The 24,752-nt window shown below is 50.4% G+C and overlaps 6 protein-coding genes across 9 annotated transcripts; 3 read left to right on the forward strand and 3 right to left on the reverse strand.

Moving 5' to 3' along the window:
- Nucleotides 1-191: 191 nt before the first annotated feature.
- On the forward strand, nt 192-4,408 carry FOXG_11068 (uncharacterized protein; the record flags this gene model as incomplete). Its single annotated transcript, XM_018390565.1, has 2 exons — nt 192-359; nt 434-4,408. 2 exons carry the CDS (start codon nt 192-194, stop codon nt 4,406-4,408), a joined length of 4,143 nt encoding a protein of 1,380 aa, XP_018249053.1.
- On the reverse strand, nt 283-6,162 carry FOXG_11069 (uncharacterized protein). 3 transcript variants are annotated; one of them, XM_018390567.1, is made up of 3 exons: nt 5,798-6,141; nt 5,279-5,739; nt 4,547-5,217 (listed from the first exon to the last, which is right to left on the reverse strand). In XM_018390567.1, the coding sequence occupies exons 2-3, from the start codon at nt 5,293-5,295 to the stop codon at nt 4,794-4,796; spliced, it is 441 nt and encodes a 146-aa protein (XP_018249055.1). In that variant the 5' UTR covers nt 5,296-5,739; nt 5,798-6,141; the 3' UTR covers nt 4,547-4,793. The 3 variants fall into 3 exon arrangements, with proteins under 3 accessions (XP_018249054.1, XP_018249055.1, XP_018249056.1); XM_018390568.1 differs by having other exon boundaries at nt 4,578-5,217; nt 5,279-5,489; nt 5,763-6,141; XM_018390566.1 differs by having other exon boundaries at nt 283-5,217; nt 5,279-6,162.
- A 614-nt stretch (nt 6,163-6,776) lies between these two features.
- FOXG_11070 (uncharacterized protein) lies at nt 6,777-13,133 on the forward strand. The gene is made up of 2 exons (XM_018390569.1): nt 6,777-12,013; nt 12,064-13,133. The coding sequence occupies exon 1, from the start codon at nt 7,452-7,454 to the stop codon at nt 10,767-10,769; it is 3,318 nt and encodes a 1,105-aa protein (XP_018249057.1). The 5' UTR covers nt 6,777-7,451; the 3' UTR covers nt 10,770-12,013; nt 12,064-13,133.
- A 1,447-nt stretch (nt 13,134-14,580) lies between these two features.
- On the forward strand, nt 14,581-16,138 carry FOXG_11071 (uncharacterized protein). The gene is made up of 3 exons (XM_018390570.1): nt 14,581-14,882; nt 14,930-15,179; nt 15,228-16,138. The coding sequence occupies exons 1-3, from the start codon at nt 14,846-14,848 to the stop codon at nt 15,970-15,972; spliced, it is 1,032 nt and encodes a 343-aa protein (XP_018249058.1). The 5' UTR covers nt 14,581-14,845; the 3' UTR covers nt 15,973-16,138.
- A 99-nt stretch (nt 16,139-16,237) lies between these two features.
- FOXG_11072 (alcohol dehydrogenase) lies at nt 16,238-17,762 on the reverse strand. Its single transcript, XM_018390571.1, has 2 exons — nt 17,307-17,762; nt 16,238-17,256 (listed from the first exon to the last, which is right to left on the reverse strand). The coding sequence occupies exons 1-2, from the start codon at nt 17,509-17,511 to the stop codon at nt 16,319-16,321; spliced, it is 1,143 nt and encodes a 380-aa protein (XP_018249059.1). The 5' UTR covers nt 17,512-17,762; the 3' UTR covers nt 16,238-16,318.
- A 7-nt stretch (nt 17,763-17,769) lies between these two features.
- On the reverse strand, nt 17,770-22,251 carry FOXG_11073 (uncharacterized protein). 2 transcript variants are annotated; one of them, XM_018390572.1, is made up of 3 exons: nt 20,676-22,251; nt 19,170-20,628; nt 17,770-19,119 (listed from the first exon to the last, which is right to left on the reverse strand). In XM_018390572.1, the coding sequence occupies exons 1-3, from the start codon at nt 21,027-21,029 to the stop codon at nt 19,058-19,060; spliced, it is 1,875 nt and encodes a 624-aa protein (XP_018249060.1). In that variant the 5' UTR covers nt 21,030-22,251; the 3' UTR covers nt 17,770-19,057. The 2 variants fall into 2 exon arrangements, with proteins under 2 accessions (XP_018249060.1, XP_018249061.1); XM_018390573.1 differs by having other exon boundaries at nt 17,770-20,628.
- Between the last annotated feature and the right edge of the window lie 2,501 nt (nt 22,252-24,752).

Genomic DNA, 24,752 nt, shown 5'->3' on the forward strand with positions numbered 1-24,752 from the left:
ATACCAGCGAAATGGAACTACAATTCAATTATCAAAGACAAAGGAAACTAGAGAAATTAAACACAATCATCATTTACCGTCTCAATCATGAAAATCAGCCACTTTCCGTTTGCGAATCTGACCGTTGTCTCGACATCACGCCCAGGGATCAACGCCCACAGATGCTGTCGACCCAGCAACAAATGTAAACAATGACCGGGGCCAGTCCCAACGTCCTCGACCAACCATCCGCTGCCACACAAGCCCAGCGTCTGGGGATACAGTTACCTCCCGGACTAATATCTGCACGATTCCAGGAAGACCCCTTGACCTCTCTTTTCTTCCTTTCCTCGCTTCAATATCCCCTTTTCTTTTTTATCGTGTGTGTGTCACTGCGAAATACTCGAGGCACACATACGAAAAGGCACAAACCACTGACCGCTTTCACCCTCAGATGCCCCGACGTAACAGGGCTGAGGACCTCGATTTCGAGATTCACGTTGATCCATCTTGCTTGAGCGATCCTATGGACGATAACGATACAAGGGCCCCCGAGGAGCCAAAGGTGGAAGTGGAAACAGATCACGATTCAAAGAACGACTCTGCCAAAGAGCTTGATAACGATATTGATACGACAAACCACACCGACCTACCTACTGAAGCAAAGGCCGAACCTACGGTCGAAGCTAAAGAAGAACGTAAAGAAGAAGATCAATCTACTATAACACCAAAAGAGACCAAGGAGGAGGCACAATCTGATCAAGAGGCATCAGACTCAGAGGCCGACTCAGAAGTCGAATCAGAGCCTGAAGCTGAACCAAAAGAGGAAGCCAAAGCTCAAGTCGACACTGAAGATAAGCCAGAGGAGTCAATTGAGGAGCCAGCAACAGAGTCAGAAGAAGTCGAAGCTGTACCAGCTACTTCTGAAGCTGAAGCCGACACAACAGCTACAGAGCCCTCATTAGACGATACAAAAGATAACGACGAGGATTCTACCCCTGTCGAAGACGTCACTACCACTGAGGACACGCCTGCGGATACTCCAACCGAGGACACCCCTTCCATAGATATCCCCACAGACAACATTCCTGCCGAAGACTCCACCGCTCAGGAACCCAAAAAGGACGAACCTATCGAAGAGGACAAGGCCAAATCTGCTGAAGCTGAGGTCGAAACCTCTGCAGAGGGCAACGAAGAGAGGCACTTTTCAGAGACCGAGTCAGACCGCTCAGGCTCTCGACGTGAGTCCTCTGGCTCTTCGGGATCTGAATACTCAAGCCGTCGACACTCTGGTCGCTCCGAAGCTATTAACGGAGTTGCTCGTGACATTGCTTCACAAATCGATAACCACGAGAAGCGCGAGTCTTTGAACAGCTACTCTGGAACAGACGATACTGGCTATATCTCTCATTCAGAGTCGGTTAGTACTCGCACAGGCCCAAAAATGTCGACCGCTGGTATGAGAGGCGGTGTGGACGAGGCCGCCGAGAATAGCTCCCACCATGAGCACGAAGACGACGTTTTTAGTGATCGAAGTCCTCGCAGCTCAATGGGATCCGTCTCGGAGACTGATAACAGAAAGGCTCAGGATGCTATGTCGCGGATGACCAGGTCGCCTCGTGTCTCAGGTGTATCAGGTATTTCCGGTTTCTCAGAGTATGACAGGGAAGAGGAAGACTTTATCCCTACTATCCGAGGCAACCCTCGTCCTGTCTTCCGATCACCTTCTTCTGTCAAGGCAATGCAGATGTCATCGCCTCCAGGCTCAACAATTGGCTCTCCTCGATCAAGCCGCAGAGCACCTCTCTCTGCATCTCGACTTGGCTCTCCTCGCTTTTCAGAACAGTACTCGCCTAAGAAGACACCACCTCGTTTTAAGCGATCTACACCACCCCTTGTCCTTCTTCACGTTACTTTGCTTCCGCTCCGGTGGCCGTGGGGTGACGTGCTCGAGAATGCAGATGCCGATGATCTTAGCAAGGAGTGCAAGGCCATACGAGATGCTTGGCGACTATTGCAAGATCGCATGGCAGATACCACTGTCGAGCGTGGTATCCTCCTACCTCACCCCCAGAGCGACTACGAGGTTCTTGAGGAGAGGCTGCTAGAGGCTCTTGACCTTCCCATGAGGCGTCGTGCTCGTATCCTAGAGTGTGGTCATTATCTTGGTCCCTCCAACGAGATGACAATAGAGGATTCGGAGGAGGAGGAGAGTGAGGAGGATGAATATCAACAACAAGAGGAAGAGGAGCGCCGATCAAGTCGTCGCTCTCAGGCACAGCCTACACACTGGTGCAAGACATGCAAGTCGGACATTAACTATGAGTCGCTCGGTCGTGCCAAGGTCTTCCGTGTCAAGGTGTATGCCAGCAACGGTCTGATCCGCGGCGGTGCCTGGGAAGCTTGTTGGAAGGAGATGGAGCGGGTTGATGTTGAGATAGAGCCTCTTGTCGACGCTGTGTCGCAACATGAGCTCGTGTCTCTGGAAGCTGACCAGGAGAGGGAGTTGGCGATGAGAGAAGCTGAAGAGGAGGAACGGTACATCAGGCTGGATGAGGAGCATCGGGAGTTTGAGGAGAGGGAACGAGGACGTCTGTCTAGACGACGGGGAGAGTCTCGTAACCACGTTGAGGATATGAGCCATGTGAGTGAAGGAAAGTCACGTATGGAGAATCATGATACTTCTCGTCATGATGCATCCCATCATGAGGACTCTCGTTACGATAAGTCGCTGCATGCGGAATCCGTTCGTGATAAGTCGGCGTACGATGAGTCACTTCACGAGCCGTCTCACCACGAACCCTCTTACCATGAGCCTTCTCATCATGAAGAGTCTCTCCATGATGTTTCAGAGGCTCGTGAAGCATCTGTCCACGATACTACCAAAGATCACGACCAAAGCCACCTCGCGAACGATACTCAGCCTGCGGAGGAGCACTCCGCTGATGTCACCAAGGAGTCCATCAAGGAACCCACCGATGATGTCGAGGAGTCTTTTGCTGAGGATCAAGATGCTGAAAGGAGCCGATCCTTTGAGGAACTTGAGAAGGATATTGATGACCATCTTCAGGAAGAGCGTGAGAGAAGTCTGGCAGAGGAAGCACGAAGTGCCGAACCTACACCCGAGCCTTCTCACCTTGAAAATACCAATCTGGAGGCCGAAGACTCATCTATCGCTCCCGAAGACCCCGCTGACTCGAAGGATGATGAGGCAGAGCGTCTCAGGAGAGACGAGGAGAGGTATAGGGAGATCTATGGCGATACACCTGCTTCCAAGGAACATTATCAGGAATCCCAGCGATCCTTCCACGAACAACAGCCACAACACCACGATCAGCAATACGCTGAGCGCAGTCGCTCTTCTGCCGGCAACCGTGCCCCCGATTATGCGCATGCCGCCCCTCGAGTACCCACCGCTGAGGAACGTCGCCAGGCGATGAAGAGCGCTACTCTTCCCGAGCTACTGGCCGAATCAGCTCGTGTAGCCATGCAAGATAAGAAGAACATCCTGATCGGCTTGCTGAGTGTTCTCATTCTTCTCTTGGCTATCCGTGGAAACACTGCACCTCAACAGGAGCCTAGGAATTTCCAGACTGTTGTTATGAATCGGGAAGTGCCTACTGTGACCGTGACACAGGCTATCAGCATCCAAGCGACCGAGGCAGCTCCTCAGATTGCTGCTTCTGCGGATCCTGTCGTTGAGGAGGAGCGCAATGTTGAGGCTTATCATCCTGAGGAGAGCATTGTTGTCGAGGACACCACTGCTGAGAACCATATCGTTCAGGATGAGCAGCTCAGCAACAACCAGATTGCTATCGGTAACTCTTATCCTAGCCACGATGGTTCTTCGACTGGATCCGTCGACCCGTGTGCTTCTTGCTCAGCTCCTTCTCAAGGATATCACGGAGTTGAGGCACCCCGAGAACTGGACGCTGGTCCTGCTGCCGAGTCACATGAGAGTGAGAAGCAACCTACCTGTGAGGAGCGCATTGTTCGCATCGTCGAGACAGTAACAGCTGTTGAGACTGCTACAGTCAAGATCACTGAGTATGCGACCGACGTTCCATCTCAAGAGACGCAGGCTGCTGAGGCTGTTGAGGAGAGTGTTGCCCCTGAGGCAGAGGACACCATTTTGGCCGCGGAAGCCCCCGTCGATGGTGAGGCGTCTGTGGAGGAGACACTACCCACAGAGGAGACCGTCCTTCCATCTGACGAGGCCGAGTCCGTGAAGGAAGTGGAGGACCCTGCTCAGGAGACTGTGTCGCCTGATGAAGAGGACCTTAATGAAGTCGAGCAGGAGGCTGAAGATGCGGAACCCAGCATCGAGGTCGAGGCCACTTCCGAGTCCGCCGCCCCGGAGGCTTTGGGCTCTGACGAGGAAACCCCCGAACAGGCTGCGGAGCACTCGGAGGAGGCTGATGAGCTTTAGGGATTTGCAAGCGAAGCCATGCTTTATATGCCTTGATGTAAGTTGCTACGAAGGATATACCTAGGACGCATTCGTTTTTTGATGAAAGAAAATGAGGGATACACATGTGGTTTTTGGTCCGATGATAGTTTGAATGATGCATGAAGGGTACATAATTAGGAACTTTTTACGGGGACTATCTTAGTCAATATGATGAGAATAGACACGTTATGCTTATAGGACTCTTTGGCCGATGTGGTTTGTTTGTGAACTCGATGCGATGTAGCGCTGAAATATGTTATGCTCACATAGGGTCTATCAAGTACTTGAATACTTGGCATGGCCTGGAATATACATCTCATTAGGCCACATATGATCAATTCCCCTCTCGGTCTCGCGAGGCTATTCATAGCCTAATATAGATATCCATACAATCGATCCTCCACTCCCTCTTCCCCAGTAAATTTCTAAGCCACTCGATCCCTAAGCCCGACCACTCGGCCCTCCTGACAGCTAGATCATCACTAGCAGATTTTATAATGGCCGCGACCGTAGTGTTGGCCATATCGAGGACAGTCGAGTTGAACGCGAGGTCCCCTGACGGTGAGGTAAAAGCGACATCCTCAGACGGTACTGTCGGACGCGGGAGGAACCAGTTACTGCCAAGGTCGAAGAAACATCGGTCGGACCAGTTGCACGAGGTCAGGAAGAGAATAAGGAGGAGGATGGAGCAGTACACGCATGGTCGATTGAGGAAGTACGTGCAGATAAAGAAGAGGAATATGAAAGCGGGCGAAGCGTTGGTCGGGATGAATAGGAGTGGAAGCCAACTGCACATAGTTAGTTTTTGTGTTTGAAAGAGTGATTGTGAAGGGGTCGAGTATTAATTACCTGCGAAGACAAAACATGCTGGGCGATAACTATGCGATGAATAGAGGTATCATGTGGCGTTGATCGCCTAGGAGACAGAATGTTTAATCGTGGTATATTGCGCGCGGGCGCATGAGGGTTTGTTGAAGGCTGGACTGGAGACTCGGGGAGAGGATTTGGTGGCGGTTTAAAGGTGTTACGTCGTTTTGGAGGGCGATGAATGGGGGTGATGCTGTATTGGGTTTAGTGTGTTGTTGAGGCTCTGGGTTAGGTATTGATATCATGGGATTGGCTGGACTAGAGTGAAGACTAAGATATTTGATGCTATTTTGGTGTTTGCTCTTGTATGTTGTTTTTGGGTATTGAAGTGTAAGGTGGATGATAGAGTTGTATTTGTTTCCTTCCTTCCCATCCTAGATTGAGTTGTTTGTGGCTGGGCCGTTATTCACAGCACCTCCCAGGCCATATAAGGGCATTCAACACTGAAGTAGCATTTAATACTCACTGCATTGCAGTATTTGCTTGACTTTCAAACCTCACCAGAAGATAACGAACGAAATGTTTATAATATGGTTAGCTTTGTGCCTGTTGCTCAATGCAGTCGTCGCGATCCGGGATATGCAAATCGTTGGAGGTCTTGATTAAGTTTCTGAGATACAAAACCTAAACGCCTAGTGGGGATAACCACAATTTGTCCCTGAATGACCATTAAACTCGGGGATCATTTACGTTTCTGGAACTGGCAAGTCGAGGCATCGAAGATCTCAAGGATGTCGTCTCGGAAAGGAAAAGAAAGGCTGGTCTCAGAAATTCTTCAACAATGTTGGGACTCAGACAGCAGCAGCAGCAGCAGCAGCAACAGCAACAAATTGGCCCGCAGCTGCATATGCAAAAGCCAGGATCTCAAGTTCTTTCAGGCTCGAGCCGAATCTCGGGCTGCTTTACTTGGTTATGAGTCACCAATAATGTACATGTCTCTGAGATCTGGATTCATCGCCTTGGCCAATAGAACTTGAAGAGGCGGTGACTTTGACAGCTGGCAGTCTGGGCGCTACCTTGCCGAACTGGTTCACTCATATCCATGTATGTCCTGTATGTATCACAGCTGAGAGCTTTACATTGCATCAGCCACTTTTGAGATTCGATGCCATTGAGGGAAGCATGTTTAATACTCGATAAAAAGGACAAACTTTATCATTTTTGCTTCTCTGTGTTTTCGGTGGATGATACATTTCAACGGCATCATCCGATATCATACTCACAGTTTGAGGTACCAGCAAATACAACACAGAGGACAAACCAACCAGCCCCAGTCAACCACGTCACTCCTTCACTCCCTCCAGGTACCTTAGCTCTGTGCGTTACCTTGCAATCGGGGAATAGTGGGGCGGAAACATCCATCCCATTCCCTCCCGTCACCTCAACATAAGGTACCTTACCTTGGCTTGCCTTAGATTGGATTGCACTGCTTGTAGCATTGGGCAACGTGGGCTTCTGCACTGGCAACAGACAAGAAGCAGCTTGGGCTCCAGCAGCTAATCAGCTGGTTATCAATTTCATTGTCAATCGATCAAAACATATTGCGCAAAGCTGTTTCCTGAGGCCGCCCCAAACACTAGCAGACGTGCACAGATAATTGCTTGGTGTCACCTTGGTTGCTTTCACACACAAACTCCAACTCTCACAGGCTTTTTAGCTCATCAGCTTAAAGTGAGGTACCGTACCACTGCGGCACTGCCGTTACCGCTACTGCTACTGCCACCGCTACCAGCCACTGATTTGCTCTGCTCTGCTCTACTTTTGCATTGCCTTGCCTTACTTCACCGTCATCATCATCGGTTTCGCGACTTTTGTTTTTCCCCCCCCCCACGTCAACCACCTTTTTTATCTTCATCCTCATCTCATCATTGAAAAAGATTAAAAGATAGAATCGCATCTACTCATTTCCATTCTATCATCTTGATCTCTTTTTATTCTTTTTCTCTCCCTCGTCGTCCCCTTTCGTCCTTCCTCTTGGCGTCCTCTCGGAATCTGTTCGGCCCGTTTGCTTTTGCTTTCGTCCCGCTCTCCGCTTCCATTTGGTCGCCATTTCTTGTCGTCTCTGAATCATCCACATTCAGAAAAAACCCAACAATAATAACGCGGTAGCTCTTTTCGAGTCCGCAACCGCACCCGCTACCCTAGGCTTGTCGCTATGGACAATCTCGACATGCCTCCGGCGCCTACGCCGCCTGTCAACAACATGAGCATGCCTTCCAATAACTCGGATCGCACCGCTAATCTGCTGAACTTGCTCAAGTTCAGCGGTTCAGGTGGCTCGCAGTTGCAGAGTCAAGCTGCTCACAATCGGGCCCAGGCTCATATCCAGCAGCAGACCCAGCAGCCTCAAGAGCAGCCGCAGGAACCTGGTTCTCCTCAGCAGATGCACCAGCAGTTGTCGGACCATCAGCTCCATCAATTCAACCAATTCCAGCAGCATGCTCAGCAAGGTCGAGGTATCATTCAGAGCCCTCTCCCTGCTCAGATTCACCAGCCTGCTCCTTCTTCTGCTGACCCGACTGGTCTCTTGGCCGCCCTTATGCGCGGCGCCCACGAGCCGGAAGAGCCCAAGCAGCCCCAGCAGCCGCACCCTCAGCAAGCCTTTGGCAACGGTTCTCCCCCGGCCGATACGCGCTCGTATCTGCTCAACCTGTTGAACCGCCCCAAGCCTAGCCAGGGCGACCAGCAGCAATCGGCTCTGACTGAGACCACGCGTTCCAACAACCTTACGCCTCAGTCTCCCGACCTTGCTCCTGCCGAACCTGCTCGCTACTCTGGCAGTTATCAGCAGCAGTACCCTCAGCAGCATGGCAATCAGTTCTCGAATCAGCAGCACCGCCCGGTCGATTCCTACGCAGGATCGCACGCGCCCTCGAATGCTTCCGACTCCTTCCACCATGTCTCGCAGGATCAGACTGACACCTCGGCTCTTTTCCAGCAACTGCTGGGAAACCTTGCTCAGTCGTCTCCTCATAGTCAGAGCCAGAGCCACATTGCTCAGTCGCCACCAGCTCTTCCTTTCCAGATTCTTAAGAAGGACTCACCAGCTGCTTCCCAGCATTCTCACCACTCCCATCACTCCCACCGCCACGACCACTCGGTCGGCGCTGGCAGTGACCGAGCTGCTTTCCCTACCTCTCCTCACCAGATCCGTCGCAAGGCAACCCGAACCGCGTCTCTGCAGTCTCACCCTTCGGTGAAGCAGGGTACTCCTCCGACCTCCGAATTCGACAACTACAATTCGACCGCCAAGGAGACCGTCGCAGAGGCCATCGAGGACATTGCCGAGCAGGCTGATCATGAAGCCCGGGAGGCGCTTGAGCGCGCGGAGCACGAACGGGCCCAGGCTGAAATCGCCGGGGACCTTGACGATATGCTCAACGCCAAGTCTGAGAAGGAATTCGAGGACAGTGCTCACATTGCCGCCCAGGCTATCCAAGCTGAGCTTGACCGCAGCGAGAATGAGGGACTTCTCGAGGACACCCTCCCACACGACGTCGCCGAGACTGTTCGCGAGATTGTTGACGAGGCTGCCCAGGGTGTTGCTGAGAGCTGGGAGAGCGCTGACCAGGACGAGATCGTCGTTATTGAAGAGAAGGAGACCCCACCTGTCAAGGTGTTTAACTTCCCCATGAAGCCGTGGATCTCTATTACTCTTCAGGAAGAGGGCACCGAGCCACGACCCTTGTTCCGCGATGAGACTATCATGGATATTGCTCGACTCAAGAAGGAGTTTGATCAGATTGATCGCAACCTCTACACCGCTACCGAGAACTACATGGCCTACGGCATGTCCAAGCAGGGTGGTCTGCGTGTTATTCGACAGGAGGATGGCAAGGATGCCAAGATTTTCACCGACACCAAGGACCGTATCTTCAATGTCGCCATGTCTGTTACGCCTACTGACCACGACGGCGCTCACCGTGAGGCCATCATCGGTACTGGCATTAGCGGCACCGTCTACTGGGTTCAGATTCGTGATGGCGACAAGGATCACATTGAAGATGCTCATATGGAGCAGTATGGCTTTGCCCTACCACCCATGAGCTCCCAGGAGGGTGATGCCCCTGGTGGTGTTCTCAAGACCCGTGCCCGCACCTCGACAATTCACCCCGAGTACTTTGCCGTCGGTCGCGGCAAGTCCATCAACCTCATTTGGCCTTCATACATCCTTCAGAACAACCTGTTTAAGCCTGGCCACGACCGCGTTGTCGACACCGAAACCCTTGCCAAGCAGTGCTCCCTGAAGATCAACACTGGTAAGGCCGGCAAGGACTTCACCTTTAGTCAGGACGACTCTGTTATCGTCTCTCTTGATAAGTCTGGTCGGGTCAAGTTCTGGGATGTTCGAGACCTGACCGCTGTCAAGGAGGGCTCCGACCCGCGTGCTCCCATGCCCGCTGAAACCAACCTCGAGGTCAAGGAGCCCCTGATGACACTTGCCACCACACCTGAAGGTGAGAAGGCTTGGCCCACTTCAGTTCTTCTTCTCGACAAGCAGCGACCTTACCAGAAGCGATGCGCCCTGCGATATATGATTGTTGGAATGAAGCAGAACCATACTCTGCAGCTTTGGGATCTTGCTCTCGGCAAGCCCGTGCAGGAGTTCAACCTCCCCCACAGCAAGGAGTCGGATGCTGTCTGTAGTGTCATGTACCACTCAGCTACTGGCATGATTGTCATTGGCCACCCCACGCGCAACTCGATCTACTTTGCGCACTTGTCTGCACCCAAGTACAACCTCAAGAGTGTATCTCAGGCCGAGTATATCCAGCGACTCATTGCTCAGGACTCTTCCATCCCCCAGCCGGATAGTACCGCTGTCATTAGTGGTGTTCGTGAGTACTCGTTTGCTAACCGGGGAATTTTGCGAAGTCTTGACATTCTTGGTACTCCTGCCATGGTTCAAGATGCCGACGAACCCACTCTCTTTGAGCTGTACGCCATGCACTCAAAGGGTGTTGCTTGCCTCCTTGTCAAGCAGACTGAGCTCGGATGGTCCAAGGACAACAAGGTCCTCGACGGTGTTGATGCCGTTGCCCAGGGCGTCGTCACTGTTTCGAAGCTCAAGGCTCCTCAGCCCGCGAGGCACCTACCCCAGCCAGCAACGGAGACGCCGTTGTCCGTGTCGTTAACCGCGGCACGAACAAGGAGAACGTCCAGCCCACCCCAGGAGCCCAAGCCGAGTCTAGCCAGCGTGGACCTGAATCGGCTACTCCAGCCAAGGCCAAGAGTGAGCCGAAGGAGGCTGAAACGCCTGTCCAATCCGCCAAGGAGTCTCAGTCGGAGAAGCCTGAGCGAAAGTCACGAAAGAAGAAGAATGCTGCCAACCAGGGTGATACAGCCACTAACGGCGCTGCACCTCGCGCTGGCAATAAGGATGCCAAGACCGCGAACAACGCCTCCACACCTGCTGTTTCTAGTGAGGCTTTGGATGCCGCCATTTCTGGACTCGAGTCTCGTCTCACCGTGAGTGTTGGCGAGACCCTCAAGTCATCGTTCAAGAACCTTCACGGCAAGATTGACGATGACATCCGCGTCCGTGACGAGAACTTCAATCAGCACCAGCTTAAACTCCTTGATATGGTTTCGGAGGTGCTGAACGAAAACACTCAGAAGGTCCTGGAGGCTCTGATCCACCACCAGTTCACTGAGCTCGTTATTCCTGCCATTGGCGACAAGGCTGGCGCCGCAGTTACCGATCTTCTCGACAACAAGCTGCAGCCTCATCTTACTTCTACCGTGCAGAAGGAGATCCAGGGCTCTCTTCCTCATGCTCTCAACCGATCCCTACGCTCTGGCGATTTCATCAAGGCTATCTCCGACCGCGTTGGAAACTCGGTTGCTACGAGCGTGCAGCAGGAAGTTCTGGCGACATTGACTCAGCGACTCACCCCGACTTTCACTAACATTGCAACTCAGGCGTCGCAGCGTGTCGCAGGCGAGCTTCACCAGCAATATCATGACCAGTTTGAGTACATGAAGGCCCAGCATGCTTCCGATACCGCCAAGATTGACCAGCTCTTGTCTCACGTCACTCGTCTATCGGAGATGGTCACAACCATGTCTGCCTCTCAGGCGGCGCTCCAGGCCGACTTCCTCAAGTTCAAACAGCAGCCTGTCCATGAACTTCCCGGAATCCCCCAGAACGTCGGCCACGGTCAGAACATTCCCCATCACGGCTATGCCAGCTCCAACCAGCACCATCCCCAGGCCAGCCACGCTGGTAGCTACCACCCAAGTCAAGCTCCTAGCCAGGCCGCCAGCCAGGCCCAGCAGTATATGGGTAGCCCCCAGTACCTCCGTGGCTCTCAACAAGTGAACAGCCCTCAAGCGTCGCAACAGGCTTCCGATTATGTCGCTCCTGCCTCCAGCGTCAGTGCTCTTGCTGGTGCCTACGCCAGCCAGCGTAACCAGACAGAGCCTGAGGCTGATCACGACTTGATGCAGCGCATCAGAATTGTTGAGCAGGCCATCCAGGAGGGCCGTTACCAGGACGCCATGATCCAGTGGATCCAGAGTGGACGTGAGGAAGAGATCTTCCGCCGTTGCCTCAGTCGCTTCCCTCCTGCCAAGTTCGAGAATCTTCCACCCTTAATGTTGCTTGTTGTTATTGCCACAATCTCCAAGGATCTGAAGCCCAACGCTCGTCTCAAGGAGGAAGTCGAATGGATTGAAATGGCTCTCCGAGCCTTTGCTGAAAACCTTCCTGCCTTTGTAAGTCCGCACTGTATCATGAATGATGAGCCTCAACTAACGTATTACAGGAATGGGAACAACAGGGTGCTCGCGATGTGATCAAGAGTACGACTCAGACCATGCAGCTCCTAATTGGACGTATCCAGCCCCTCATCGGCGGCATCCAAGATGGCTTCCCCACGGATCCTTTCCTGGCCAACCTCGAGAGACCCAAGCTTGAATGGATTATTCGAACATCCGAGCATGTGCTTGACACGTTCGGTGCCCCTCGACGCTACGAGTAATTGAGGGCTGTTTGTGTACAGCATAGAATTGTGGAGGAATGTGGTAGCCGATAACCATTCGGCAATCAACCTTTCGACTTGTCTAACGAAGTGGTCTGCGGAAACGTAGACCTTTGACGTGGGCTAGAAGTTGCAACAGCAACGGTGTACATGACGCTGGGAAGGGAGCATTTCGGAAGCATTCACGCTTTGTGAATACGACAAAAAAGACATAAGATACTTGTGCATTATCAGGAAGTTACAGATGTTTACGGCCTCGGGTCATGGTAATGTTTTTGCCGGCCTGGATTTGGGATCATGTTGCGGGCGTGCGAAACCTTTTAATGTGCATTGGAGGTAATCGGCTACTTTTGGTGCTTTGACTCGTTTTTTTCTTCTCTTTCTTCACTTTTACTTTAGTTCATTTCAAATCATTTCACTTCTTATTTGGGATGGAAATGCTATGATACCCCGGAGAAAGGGGGGGAGGGACAGGATGGTGCGATGGCGGAGGAATGACGAAATGGGGGAGAGGATAAGGAAGACGATGTCTTGTTCTTCTTCCTCCTTGGTCTAGTTTTGATAATTTAATGTTTGAGTTGATACGGATACTGTCATGATTTGTGTCTAATTGAGTGAGATTTGACTTGATCGACTGTGTTTACTGGATCTCATGATGTATCGAGGCGGTTTCGGCGTGAGCCTATCAATGGCAAAGCAGATATATATGATCGAGACACTTGTCAATATACAATCTCTGTTTCTGACGCAGCCATATGGAGAAGTATGATCACTACATCGACATTAATCGATGAACGAGAACGAGAACGAAGAACGAAGAATGACTAGCAATCCCTAATATGGACGGATAGAGGTGATGATCCTTGTGGACACCGGAACCTACGGATATTAATAGTGATGGCAAGCTGCATGCTCTCGCCTCTCGGCAGACAACTGGCGCCGTCAATTAAGCCTTTAAGGTCAGACAAGCTTTTTTAAACGTGTATCGGATCAGCCCTAGAAAAAGGGGTAACTCGGCGCCGGATCCGTGGTTCGATGTGATGCTACAGGTACAAGGCATCTGATCCTAGCTGCCACTTGGCTCACTTGTACTCCGTACCATGGTCGAAATAATACTAAGCTACATGGGATCTATGCTTACCGGTAGACTTGAGAAAGTTTCCGTTGAATAGTGGTGAGCCTCACTGTCTATATCTTGGAGAATAGCATGTTGGTGATGAGATCATAGCCCTCCATGCGTGTTAGTCGTGCCATATCAGATCATACCAAGCTCCCAATCTCCATCTACCGAGGTTTCCAACCACAACCCCCCAATTTCTTTGACTCCGATCAGAGGAAGTGAAGCTCCGGTCCAAAACCTCCGCGCATTCCGGATTTCGGACACGGAAAGCGTTGAGAATCTCGGGGTGGTAGTCAAGGCCGAACCGCCGGAATTTATCTCAAACGGAGAAGATTCGACAACAACCCAAAAAGGAAATCATTTCGATCATAATGGTATATACTTGACGTCAAAAATAGGAAATTGTAGGGGAGAGAAAACAAGCTTTTTTTTTTCACAATGTCTATTCAACGATAATTGCAATATCACTGCGGCAGACAATTTGTCTTTTTAAACCAATTACTTATCGCCATGTTGGGTTCTCAGCCGCAGGTGTAACCCTTCTGTGTGTTGATGAAGATGATCGCGTGCACATTCACACTTGGCAACACGTCACGCTGGGAGAAACGTGCCGCTGTAGTCACTCAACGGCTAAGATTGGTGACTGAATACATCAAGCTTCGAGAGGTAATATACAGGGAATAGGATACAGTTATGTTGGTTAAGCTTATTGCACTGTACTCTATGTAACCCTTTTATTGGGCATGGATGCTGAGGTGAGCTTATGTGTCGAGGTCTCAGCCACTGCAACACGTTGACAAGACGTGTCTATGAGATTATTGTAAGGCTTGAAGTATTGATATTGACTTTCTGGTCGAATTAGATGTGGTAAAGTCCGACGGCATCCGCGGAGGCGTGAGGACTTAGACGATAGTATCCACAGATTCACAAGACAGGGGGTTCTTCATCGGATGTTTTATTTTACTGTGAGAGCAGGGATATCTCATGCATGTGAGGTCTTGAGACGTCCATAGAATACAGAACCTTGAACCCTCAAATGGTCAAGCGCCGGGTGTGATTAGAGTAGGATCGGTATTCCTGTTCCTATTCTCCGATGGCAGTGACATGCAATATTGCTGTGTTGTGCTGTGTCTTGTGCTTTGTTCCCTGTTTGGTACTCCCCCAATAAGTTTCCTTGTTCGTGCAACTTGTCTATCCTTGGCTTGCAGATTTGATTCTTTTATTATCTACCTACCTTATATCTAGGACTTTACTTTATCTTTGTTTCTGTCACTTGTCCTTAAATCCTTCGTCCCTTCTTTCTTTCCCTGTTTTGGATAGATTCTCGACGAACAGTTTATATCACCCTCTTTTATAGACATGATATTTGTTTGTCCTTATCATATATAATTGGGTTTAATATCTTCTTTTTTTCTTTGGATTCTGTTACTCTTGTTCGTTGCAATCATGGTTGTAGCTTCAAAGAACGTGGTCGAACCAGTGTGTAAGTCAACGTCACGCCCTAAGCTTCATCTCACTGACAGCTTCAAGTCATCGTCCTCGCTTTCACTGTAGGATGTCTTATAAACAGACGACGAGATACTCAAGTCACGTACAACGAATCACTGGACGATGTTGAAGGCCAACGATACGTCGACTCGCCTCCTTTGAAGCCCACTCTCCTCCAACAGATCGAACGTCCAGCTCGCAAGGCTCCAAACATCTTCTTCATTCTGTTATCTCGCTTCTTCAATGCGTTTCCGTTCTTGATAGAGATTTGGTACTGGAACTTGACATATTGGTATGTTCATTATGGTGTTAACTAGTAGATATATGCTGATGGTTGCAGGATCTACCAGGGCCTTCGAGCCGTATCAGCCAGAGCAATCGCAGGCAACGAGCCAATCTTCAGCCGCGCCCGAGACCACGCCATTCAAATACTCACTCTAGAATCCTTCTTCGGCCTCGATATCGAACAATGCTTCCAATCATACATAATGAACCAACAGCCATGGCTCATGCCCATCCTCGCAAAGATATACTACTCCCACATCAGCATTGGCATCCTCTTCCTCATCTACATCTACACATATCTCCCATCACCAACCTTTCAACGCATCCGTCGTACAATCGCCGTCGATAACGCTATTGCTTTCGTCATTGTAACGTTCTGGCGCTGCTCTCCTCCACGATTACTACCGCAGGAATATGGCTTCGTTGATGTTCTGCATAGTAAAGCTGGAGGTGCTAATGTCTGGAACAATAATCGGTTTCAGTTGACTATTGCTGCGATGCCGAGTTTGCACTTTGGAACATCACTTTTCTTCGCAGTTTGTATGTGTCGATTCTCTCCGCATCGACTTATGCGCATCCTCGCTCCTCTTTGGCCGACCGCTATGCTTATTACTATTGTCGCTACTGCGAACCACTTTCTCACGGATGCATTTATCGGGGCTCTGGTTCCGTTGCTTGGGTGTCGCATCAACCGTGTTGTTCTTGTTCTTAATCCGATTCAGGATTATATCTTTGCGCCGTTGATCAACAGGCTGGACCTGATCGATTCCGATGTGCGAGTTGTTCCAAAGACTTTGTAATTACCATATAGAACAAAAGCACTTGCTTGTATATGCACGAATCAGGAGAATCAGGAGCTGGGTTTGTACATTACAAGGAGGGTCCTCACTTCTGGGTTCATGGGGGCTTCATCAGGGCAATACAATGATAATTATAATGAAACCTTAACACAGGCCTTTAACCACAACGCTTGATCGTGTGTATGCCTTCGGGTTTAAACTACACCCATGGATCATCTTGGTGTTACACCAGACGATAACCAAGGCCAAAGACATACGAACACGATATCAGCGTGACGTAACACAAATGACACTCACTCTTATATCAGCATCTATTCATCTCATAACCCGTGTAGATCTATCTGTTCTATTCCTTCTTCGAAACCCTCACAACAACCTTTCCAAAATGCTGTCCACTGCTCAAAAACTCCAACGCCTTATTCGCCTCCTCAAACCCAAACACCTTGCTCACAACAGGGTGAATAGAATGCTTCTCATAAAACGCCACCATCTCCTCAAACCGATCCTTCGGCCCGTTCAAAATCCCCTTGAGCGTGACATTCCTTCTGAGAGCGAGGACATTCACACCAACCTTTCCGCCAGTGTCCTGCTCTTCTTCCTTGCCGGAGAGATAGCCGACACAGTTGATCAGTCCGCCAAACGCAACAGAGTCAAACGACTTGCGCAGGGTTCGTGCACCGCCTGTCTCGAAGATGATGTCCGCGCCGTGGTTCTGCGTCGCCTTCATAACGGGCTCTTGCCACTCCCAGTGCGTGCGGTAGTTGATACCCGTGTCAGCGCCGAGATCCTTCTTCGCGCGGTCGAGCTTATCGTCGGATGAAGAAGTGATGATGACGTTTAACCCAGCTGCTTTGGCGATCTGCAGCCCCGCAATCGCTACGCCACCCGTGCCCTGAAGAAGAACAGTTTCCTTCTTCTTGCTTCCATCAGCAGGTTGGCCAAGCGGTCGCATGCCGTTGATGCACATCCAAGCTGTTACAGCTGCGATGGGGAGACACGCTGCTTCTTCGTCGGAGAGATAATCGGGGACGGGGACGAGAGTATCAGCTGAGAAGCAGCGATATTCTGTTAGTACGCCTGGAAGAGGGAGACCAAGACCGGAGGCCATGTCTTTCTCGGTGACTTGGCCTGTGAGATGGGTCTGGTTAAAGATGGACATGACGCGAGAGCCGACTTTGAGTTTTGGCGACGAGCTCTGGATGACGGTGCCGCACATATCGGAGCAAGGCACGAGAGCGTCTGTGTCTTGAATAGAGGCATGGTGGTTGTAATCACCGTTGATAACTTCCAACAGTCAGTATCACCTCCTTTTTCCATATCATAGAACAACATGCCTTCAGTATCACGATAATTCAACCCAACAGCAAGAACCTTAACCAAAACCTCTCCCTCCTTCGGCTTGGGAACTTCACCCTCCCCAAAAGCGAGCTTATCAAGGCCATCCTGGCCCGTGGTCCACTGTCTATTCTTCTCAGGCGCCGGCATATTTTCGTCCTTGGATTTCCCAAACGGTAGGTATGAAGAGATAAAGCTCGCCATGATGAAGAAAAAAGAACAAGAGAGGATATAAATACGATGGACAAAAGACGTCAACTATCAGTCAATGCTCTCTTACAAGTGGAGATGACGTCGCTTTTGGTGGATGAGGTTTCAAAGTGGTCGCCCTATCAGAGGAAAGGACTAGATCGTTTCAGGTATCAACGCCCGTCATGTAGAAATGTCTTAATAATCAGGTCTTGTTGATGCTCGGCGAAACGTTATGAGTTGCATCATACGAGTTGACTTTTTCGATAAGCATTGAGTAAGAGTTGAAGATGAGCAGATACTCTTAAAGCTATAAATATGTGGGTCTTGATGATGCGTTGCTGAGAGGTAACTCTCATCATGCACTGTTAAAACAATGGGTGATATACACGCAGCAAAACATCTATTCAAACAGCCAAAGCACAGCCCATCACTACTTAATCAGTACACTTATTCGCAAGGCATATCTCATCTCTCTTTGGCTCTCTCTGCTCGTTCTCTTATTCGTGTTTACAACTTCCTCAACTTCTCCATTCAGTGATAGCCAAATAGCCCACACGCACATCCCATCCCAACACCCATCTCTAACTCTCCTTGAGTCACCGCGACCAGGCAGATCAAGAATTAATCAAGTGAGATCAGAATAATACCACTCCCATCCATCCGTACATAAATAGAATAAATAAAAAAGGATAAACAGAAACTGTAACAGAACCATGAACCAAGACAATTCAACTGTAATGCAGATAACCAGATATTGTAACTTTTTTCTTTTCCTTCCAACGGGGCCGGGCCTTCGACTCAAAGAACACCCATATCGCACTCGTCCATCGGCCCCTTTCAGTGCCCCTTGGTCCAAAAGCCGGACTCGGGCGTCTCCAAATGTGTCGTCTTCATCGTCGCGGTCATGCCAGGAACAGCGCCTAGACAGAAATTATTTGATTTGGTGGGTATAGTAGTAGGTTGTAAGTCGCCGAGGCAACCCCTCCCATTGCTGACGCTGAACAGCCTGATGAGGAGAAGCCGGTATAGCTGTCTAGACGTAACGTCGTAAAAGCGTCATAATCGTCAAGTGGTGGTGGTGATAGTGGTCGTAGGTCTTGTCGGGGTACGTGCTGAGGGTATTCCAGGTTATGCGTGCATGCGTGCTGCCAAGTGCTTCTGTAGTTTGTGACCTTGTACATCTTTGGTTGCCCAGTTGTGTCGAAAACATTTGTGTATCCAGATATCCTATCCCATGCTCTCTCTCATCGGTAACTGTCATCAAGTCGGCCACACGCACACATCCTTAGGCCACTGTCGTCTCCCCCACAATCTTCAAAAGTCATAAACCGTTCCCACGTAAACTATATGCAATGGGGTTCAACAAGACAAGTGAAATTCCTGCCATCACTTCCCCAGGTATGTCGGTATTACAAGTCATAAAAGCAAATGCGATGCAAAATATCAATGCGTCGTGGTCATTGTCGTTAATCCGTAATGATACGCGCAGTTATAGTCGGCGCCTGGCACACAGGTCGTCGAAAGCCTAACCAGTCAAGGGGTGGCCGTTGAATCACGTTCAGTGATATCGCGAAGCGTTGGTGGAGCTTGAGCCGACGCGTGCCCCATTGTCAGACGAGTCTATCTTGAGTTAGCCAACGTTCAGTTGTTCCATGTGTCGGTTGACGTACCACCACTACCGCGCGTGGCGTGGCCGTTAGCACGTCGCCCAGCAAATCCGGCGTTGGTCTCCCACTCAGGTCCGCGAGGCTGTCGCTCAGGAGCTCCCTTAGAGCTGTTACCGGGGCGCTGGCTGCCAATAGCGCCAGGAGTGCTTCGGGCCTGGTTCTGCATGGAGCCAGAGTCATAGCCCAAGTTCAGGCTGTTGAGGCTACTCAGAAGAGCAGAATCATTCTTGGGTCCAGGAGTACCAGAGTTGCCGGGGTGGCCAGAAGGTGACATGGCACCTCCCATGTAGTCACCGAAGCGAGCAGCAGTCGAGCTACCACCCATGTTGTTCATTCCCGAAGGGGCGAGGTAGCTGGAAGAAGCCTGCGAAGGGCTGGGGGTGAAGGATCGCAGATCAGCAAAGCTCTTGGCGGCTCGGAGGTTGTTGGGGATGCCGTTGCCTTCAGGGCTTCCAGGAAGCTCGATAGTGGGACCCTGTCGACCCATCATGTGGGAATAATTGCTGCTGGCAGCTCGTGTCTCACGGTCAGCAGCAAAGTCAAATGTAGCAGCACGGCTGAGGCCACGCTTATGCATGTCAAGGTTGGTGCCTGGCTGACTGTGGATGTGGGCGGTGGGTGACGGCTGTTGTCGCTTCAGCACCGTAAGCTGGCGCGATTCGCCATCGCCCACAGACTGATGCTCAAGGCCCATGTTGTGTGCGAGAATGTGGATGGATCGTCGATGCTCGGGAGCGATACCAGCAGGGAAGACCAGAACCTCTCGGGTTTCGTCACGACGGAACATGACCAATTCAGTGTAGAACTCGAGAGTCTGGGGGTCGTTCAGATCAACATCGCCTGGCATGGTCAGTGCGGGAGACTGAACACGAGATGCCTCGAGCATGCCGAGGTGCGATGGTCCCCTAGCTTGAGACTGTGAAAGACTGCCAAGTGACTGGATAGAGCTTTGCTGGTGAAGCATGGGGGCACGGTGCTGCTCCTCAAGTTGGCCTCGTCGCTCTCGCTTCTCGCGTTCAATCCTCTCCCTCTCAGCCTCAGGGAGCATCTTCTTGTACTCGACGCGCAATTTACGGCCATGGACATCCATGCCGTTCATCGCCTCAATCACCATGCGTGTATCCTCGGCAGACTGGAAATTCGCGAAAGCCAAACCTCGGAAGACGCCATTGTCGAAGTGGTAGTTGAAGGCATATGGCTGAGGGAGGTGCATCTCAAGCATGATAGAAGCCAGAGTCTCTTTTCGAACGGCAAAAGGGATGTTCTTAATAACAATAGCTGTAGGGATAAGCTGGTCGGCGTCTGAGGTGTTTGATCGAAGATCAGTGGGGGAACCGTGAGATCCGGGGTGCTCAACACGGAGACCACCATTTGACATGGGGTTGTTGTTCATGCCTCCTTGGTAGGGCTGAAGACCTCCATGGTTGCCATGAATACCAAGAGCGCTGTGATCGGTCCAGTTCTGTTTCTGATCAGACATAGTCCTATAAATTCTCTACATTTACGTACCTGAGGAAGAGCGGCTCGTCGGTTCACGTTTCGTTGTCGTCCAGGGCCATTCACGGCACCGTTAACTGTAGCGACTCCAGTTGTGTTGTAGTTCCAAGCTTGACCATTGTCCAGCATGTAGCCCTGCATACCAGCCATATTCTCCATACCACGGTGGTTGTACCCACTTCCGATCCTGTCGGCAGGGTAGAGGGCAGATGAACCTAGAGGAGCATCAAAAGGGCGTTGGGACTGGCGAGGTAGCGAGAGGCCAGCGAAACCACCGGCTGTAGCATAGTTCTGTCTCGAGTTCGGGGAGCGATTGGTTGATGTACCATAGTCAAGGTAACCCATATCGTGCGGTTGCTGCGACATTGTGATGACGGGATCCAGCTTGGCAAATAGCTGCTGTTTTTACCCAGCAGTCGACTTCACCTGCTTTTCTTGAGGTTTTATATCAAGCTGACACGTACAGAATGTGCAGTGTGTCAGGAATGCGGATGCGAGGGGGTATCGGGGATGCGTAACAAGCAGTTAAAAATGCGGCATCAAATCGTTGGCTCGTGGGTCTCGGTCGTGAAAGCGGTGTAGCTAAGTAAAGTTGAGGGTACCAAGCGCAGAAGAAACTGTCTATAAAGTGCTCAAGAAGAGTCGGGTGAAACAAGGTTCGGGGGTTCCGCCTCAGGGTCAATGACCACAAAAGTTTGTTCCGTCAGGTGTAGCGAGATGCCTAAAACAAGATTGAGGCCTTGGGCAAACAAATCTGCGAAGCTTAAAACGAAGACACTGCGAGATCCTGGGTGGCGATAAAGGTGCACAAATACAGCCAGCACAACGAAGGAGGCCGAATGAACCAAATTCCTATATTCAAAGATTTGGCAGGAAATGGCGGAGTAACCTCAAGAGCGTTACTTAATGGTCGCAGTTCGATATTTCTAGGAGCCAAGGTAATAGGTGGATGACCCTGGAAACCAGCGACGTCTCAAAAGTAGCTAATAAAAAGACCACTAATGAACAAGAAATAGTCGCGCGAAAGGGGGAATTGGATTCGCGCGATGGCCTCGTCTTCTCGTTGGTGCAAAAAAGGTCGAATTGGAGATTTCGTCGACGTAAGGGTTGTTGGGTTTGGACAAACCAAATTGCGAATGACGGAGGAGTAGGTAGCTAAGTAATCAAGGGAGGGAGACGAGAGGGGGAAGAAGGAAGAGAAGAAGAGGTCGACTAAAAATCGGGGGAGGAGAGGGGAAGGAGGAGGAGGATAAATGATGAGGTTTAAGAGAGAGGTTAGAGGAAGAGGTAGAAAAGGGGACGGGGAGGGAAGGAGAGGAAAAAAGATGGAACAAGTCCCAGTTAGCAAAATGTCCGGGACGTTCTCAGTGATGGATGATCTGGAACGGGAAAACGGCGGACGGGAGACGGGAGACGGGGGTGTTGTAACCAAAGAAAGAGAGAGGATTGATGAGAAGGGGATTAATTAGGTGTGGATGTGGTTGGGGAGGTGACAGCGGACGGCGAATGGTTTCCCGTCAAGTTTCCCTTCAGGTTCCTTTAGGTTTCCTCTCAGTCCTGACTCTTTAGCAGTCACAGCAGCACCGTGGAGGCCCTTATTTTTTCTTGCCCTCCTGGGGATCCATGGATCCATGACCTCCAATATGAACGAGGTGGGATGGGGCGTCGTTAGGACAGTGTCCACACTGTGATGAGCCACCTGAGAAGAACACCCCAAGCCCGGCGCAAATTGGTGGGGTTTTCAGCGCAGTTCAATTATTCTCCAGCTGTCAGAAGTCCACTGTGGAACCCCAGTATGCCCATCCCCTGAGATGCTCATCAAGGGGTTGTTCTGGGACCCCATGGATGCATGGCCCTTGAGATTTACCATTCCATTGTTCAAGATCCATCCAATCCATTCATTGTCGGGTATCATTCAAGGACTCGAACTTATTTAGTATCTAATTCGCTAGCAATACCGGTTAACTTAACCGTTAATGAAGCCTTGCTACTTTTAACAGTACCGTGTCTAATATTAGCCTTTCTTTTCTCCCCTACTACACTTACTCTTAGTTAGATCGAAATGCACTTCTAAATTCTTAGCTCATGGTGGGGGCTTTGTGAAAAAAAAAATTAAGTGATGAGCCCGGGACGAGGGGAGGCTGGCCGGCTTTCTTCAAGCCACCACTTTAACTGGGTTGGCATTGATTTGAGAAGGCAGTCAGCCTCTTGAAAGGCTGAGGGCACAAGAGGCTGACGGTATTGGATGTTTGATGCTGATGCTTCCCTGGAAAGGCTGCAGAATGACACCTCGTGATGGTTGTAGAGAAGCAAATCAGATGCTCTATCCCTGGAGGTCAACTGTGGCAGATGTTCCAACAGTGCGAGCAACGTCATCCCGGCACCGGTATCTTAGCTCAGGCTCAGTGGACCGCCTGTTATTGGACACGCCCAATTGTGATGGGAGTTTGCTTTGTGTTTGTGGACATCGGCAAGAGACGACGTATGGATATGGATGTTTATGTCTAGCAAAAATGTTGGAGCGACTTTATGTTGTGCATACCGCTATGCATTCAGATCTGGTATTACGTGCATCGCCAGGTAACACCAGCTAATTCTTTAGAGGTATACTACTGCACGTATAGGTTACAGCTCAAGCCTGCGTGCCGCATTTTTACCAGTTGGGTAGGAAATGACTCTCAGTCAAGACCTGACTCGATGTGATGCATGAGCCTGCAATTGACTCAGTTGGGGTCACAGTTCAGCATAGAACAGGATATAATGTACGGATAAGGTAGCTCGTGAAGCACAACCTCTGGTCCTTTCAGCTTGTTGGGTAGCACTGTTCCAATACTTTCATTACCCAAGGGAAATAGGGGATGCAATGGTGTGAGAAAAGAGTCGAGATGAGATTGTCATTGAGGCATCCGATTGTAACACTCACAGAGACAGTCCCGCAGATCGATAGTCATTACCGGCGGAAAATCTTGGCTGGGTATCGTATCTAACTGGCGTCTCATCTTGTAATGATTCTGCTCCATCCTCCATCTCGCATCGTATCTTTAGCTCCCCTTTATGACACACCCGGCTTGCTCAGTGAAGCTCCCCGGATGATGCTAACGTTAGCTACCTAGCTCATGCAGCGTAATCACCTCCCTCACACAGTCAAGTCATTCTCCATCACACAAGAGACAGACAAGACAAGAGACAGACGAGGTGACATGGCATGTCTCTCTCCCTCTCTCGACTTGCACCGTGTTTCCAGGGGTTGCCAAGGAGATTTGAGATGCCTCAATTAGAATGGCATGTTAATGCGGAAATTCGACTACTCTATTCTAAGTTTTTCCTCATCGTCAAAGCCACGTGCAATGATGCTGCTGCGGCTCTTTTCTTGACCCTGTCTACTGCCCTGCTTTTTCTTAGTACGCGCTATCGTCTACCGCTTGTTTATTGACAGACACTTTGGCCATCAAATGTCCATAATTCTTTACCTTTTATCCGAGCGTAAGCATAACAGCACCTGACTTATCTCTACTGCAGCCAAACTGCTTTTTTTTTTTTTACTTTCACATTAGTAGGACTCTTTCTCCTCGTCTATGGCGGTACATGCGAGCGGCCCGTCGGACGGGAAGCCAATCAAGTGGTGGAGACCAAAAAGCATGTAAGACTTTCTAATGAATAAACTTCGACAAAAACAAAAAGAGGAGAGGGAGGAAAAAGAAAATATGCATCACCTGGGAGACGCCAATCCTCACAATTCCATATTATACACGTCATTGCCCGCAAGGCACAAGCCCATTCTTTCATGATGAAAAGAGGTGATAATATTTCCTGAACCCCCTTTTACTTCTACAGTGCTTCTTTTTTCCAAACTCTGCCCCTCTTTGTCGTCCCATGCCCATGACGACGCCAGGTCATCCTAACCCGCCCACCTGGGGCAGATATCAGGGCATAACCTAGATCTCAGGGGACTTCCCAGTCTTTGGGTCGGCCGTTCGTGTCCCATGTCCATAAGCCCTGGTACAGCACAGGATACAACGAGCGAGGGGAGCCGGCGTCCCTGGTAAAGTGGACGTTGCTAAGCTGGAGAGGTTGAATCTCTGACGAAGA

The sequence above is a fragment of the Fusarium oxysporum genome, chromosome 1 (assembly GCF_000149955.1).
Source record: "Fusarium oxysporum f. sp. lycopersici 4287 chromosome 1, whole genome shotgun sequence".
Taxonomy (NCBI): Eukaryota; Fungi; Ascomycota; class Sordariomycetes; order Hypocreales; family Nectriaceae; genus Fusarium; species Fusarium oxysporum.

Bases quoted from the DNA above. Each gene is read 5' to 3' on its own strand.
- FOXG_11070 (XM_018390569.1), top strand. From the start codon at position 7,452: ATGGACAATCTCGACATGCCTCCGGCGCCTACGCCGCCTGTCAACAAC.
- FOXG_11071 (XM_018390570.1), top strand. From the start codon at position 14,846: ATGGTTGTAGCTTCAAAGAACGTGGTCGAACCAGTGT. The intron at 14,883-14,929 runs GTAAGTCAACGT...GACAGCTTCAAG, and splicing joins GAACGTGGTCGAACCAGTGT to TCATCGTCCTCGCTTTCACT. The intron at 15,180-15,227 runs GTATGTTCATTA...TGATGGTTGCAG, and splicing joins TACTGGAACTTGACATATTG to GATCTACCAGGGCCTTCGAG.
- FOXG_11072 (XM_018390571.1), bottom strand. From the start codon at position 17,511: ATGGCGAGCTTTATCTCTTCATACCTACCGTTTGGGAAATCCAAGGAC. The intron at 17,257-17,306 runs GCATGTTGTTCT...GACTGTTGGAAG, and splicing joins GAATTATCGTGATACTGAAG to TTATCAACGGTGATTACAAC.
- FOXG_11073 (XM_018390572.1), bottom strand. From the start codon at position 21,029: ATGTCGCAGCAACCGCACGATATGGGTTACCTTGACTATGGTACATCA. The intron at 20,629-20,675 runs GTACGTAAATGT...GATCAGAAACAG, and splicing joins GACGAGCCGCTCTTCCTCAG to AACTGGACCGATCACAGCGC. The intron at 19,120-19,169 runs GTACGTCAACCG...AACTCAAGATAG, and splicing joins CGCCACGCGCGGTAGTGGTG to ACTCGTCTGACAATGGGGCA.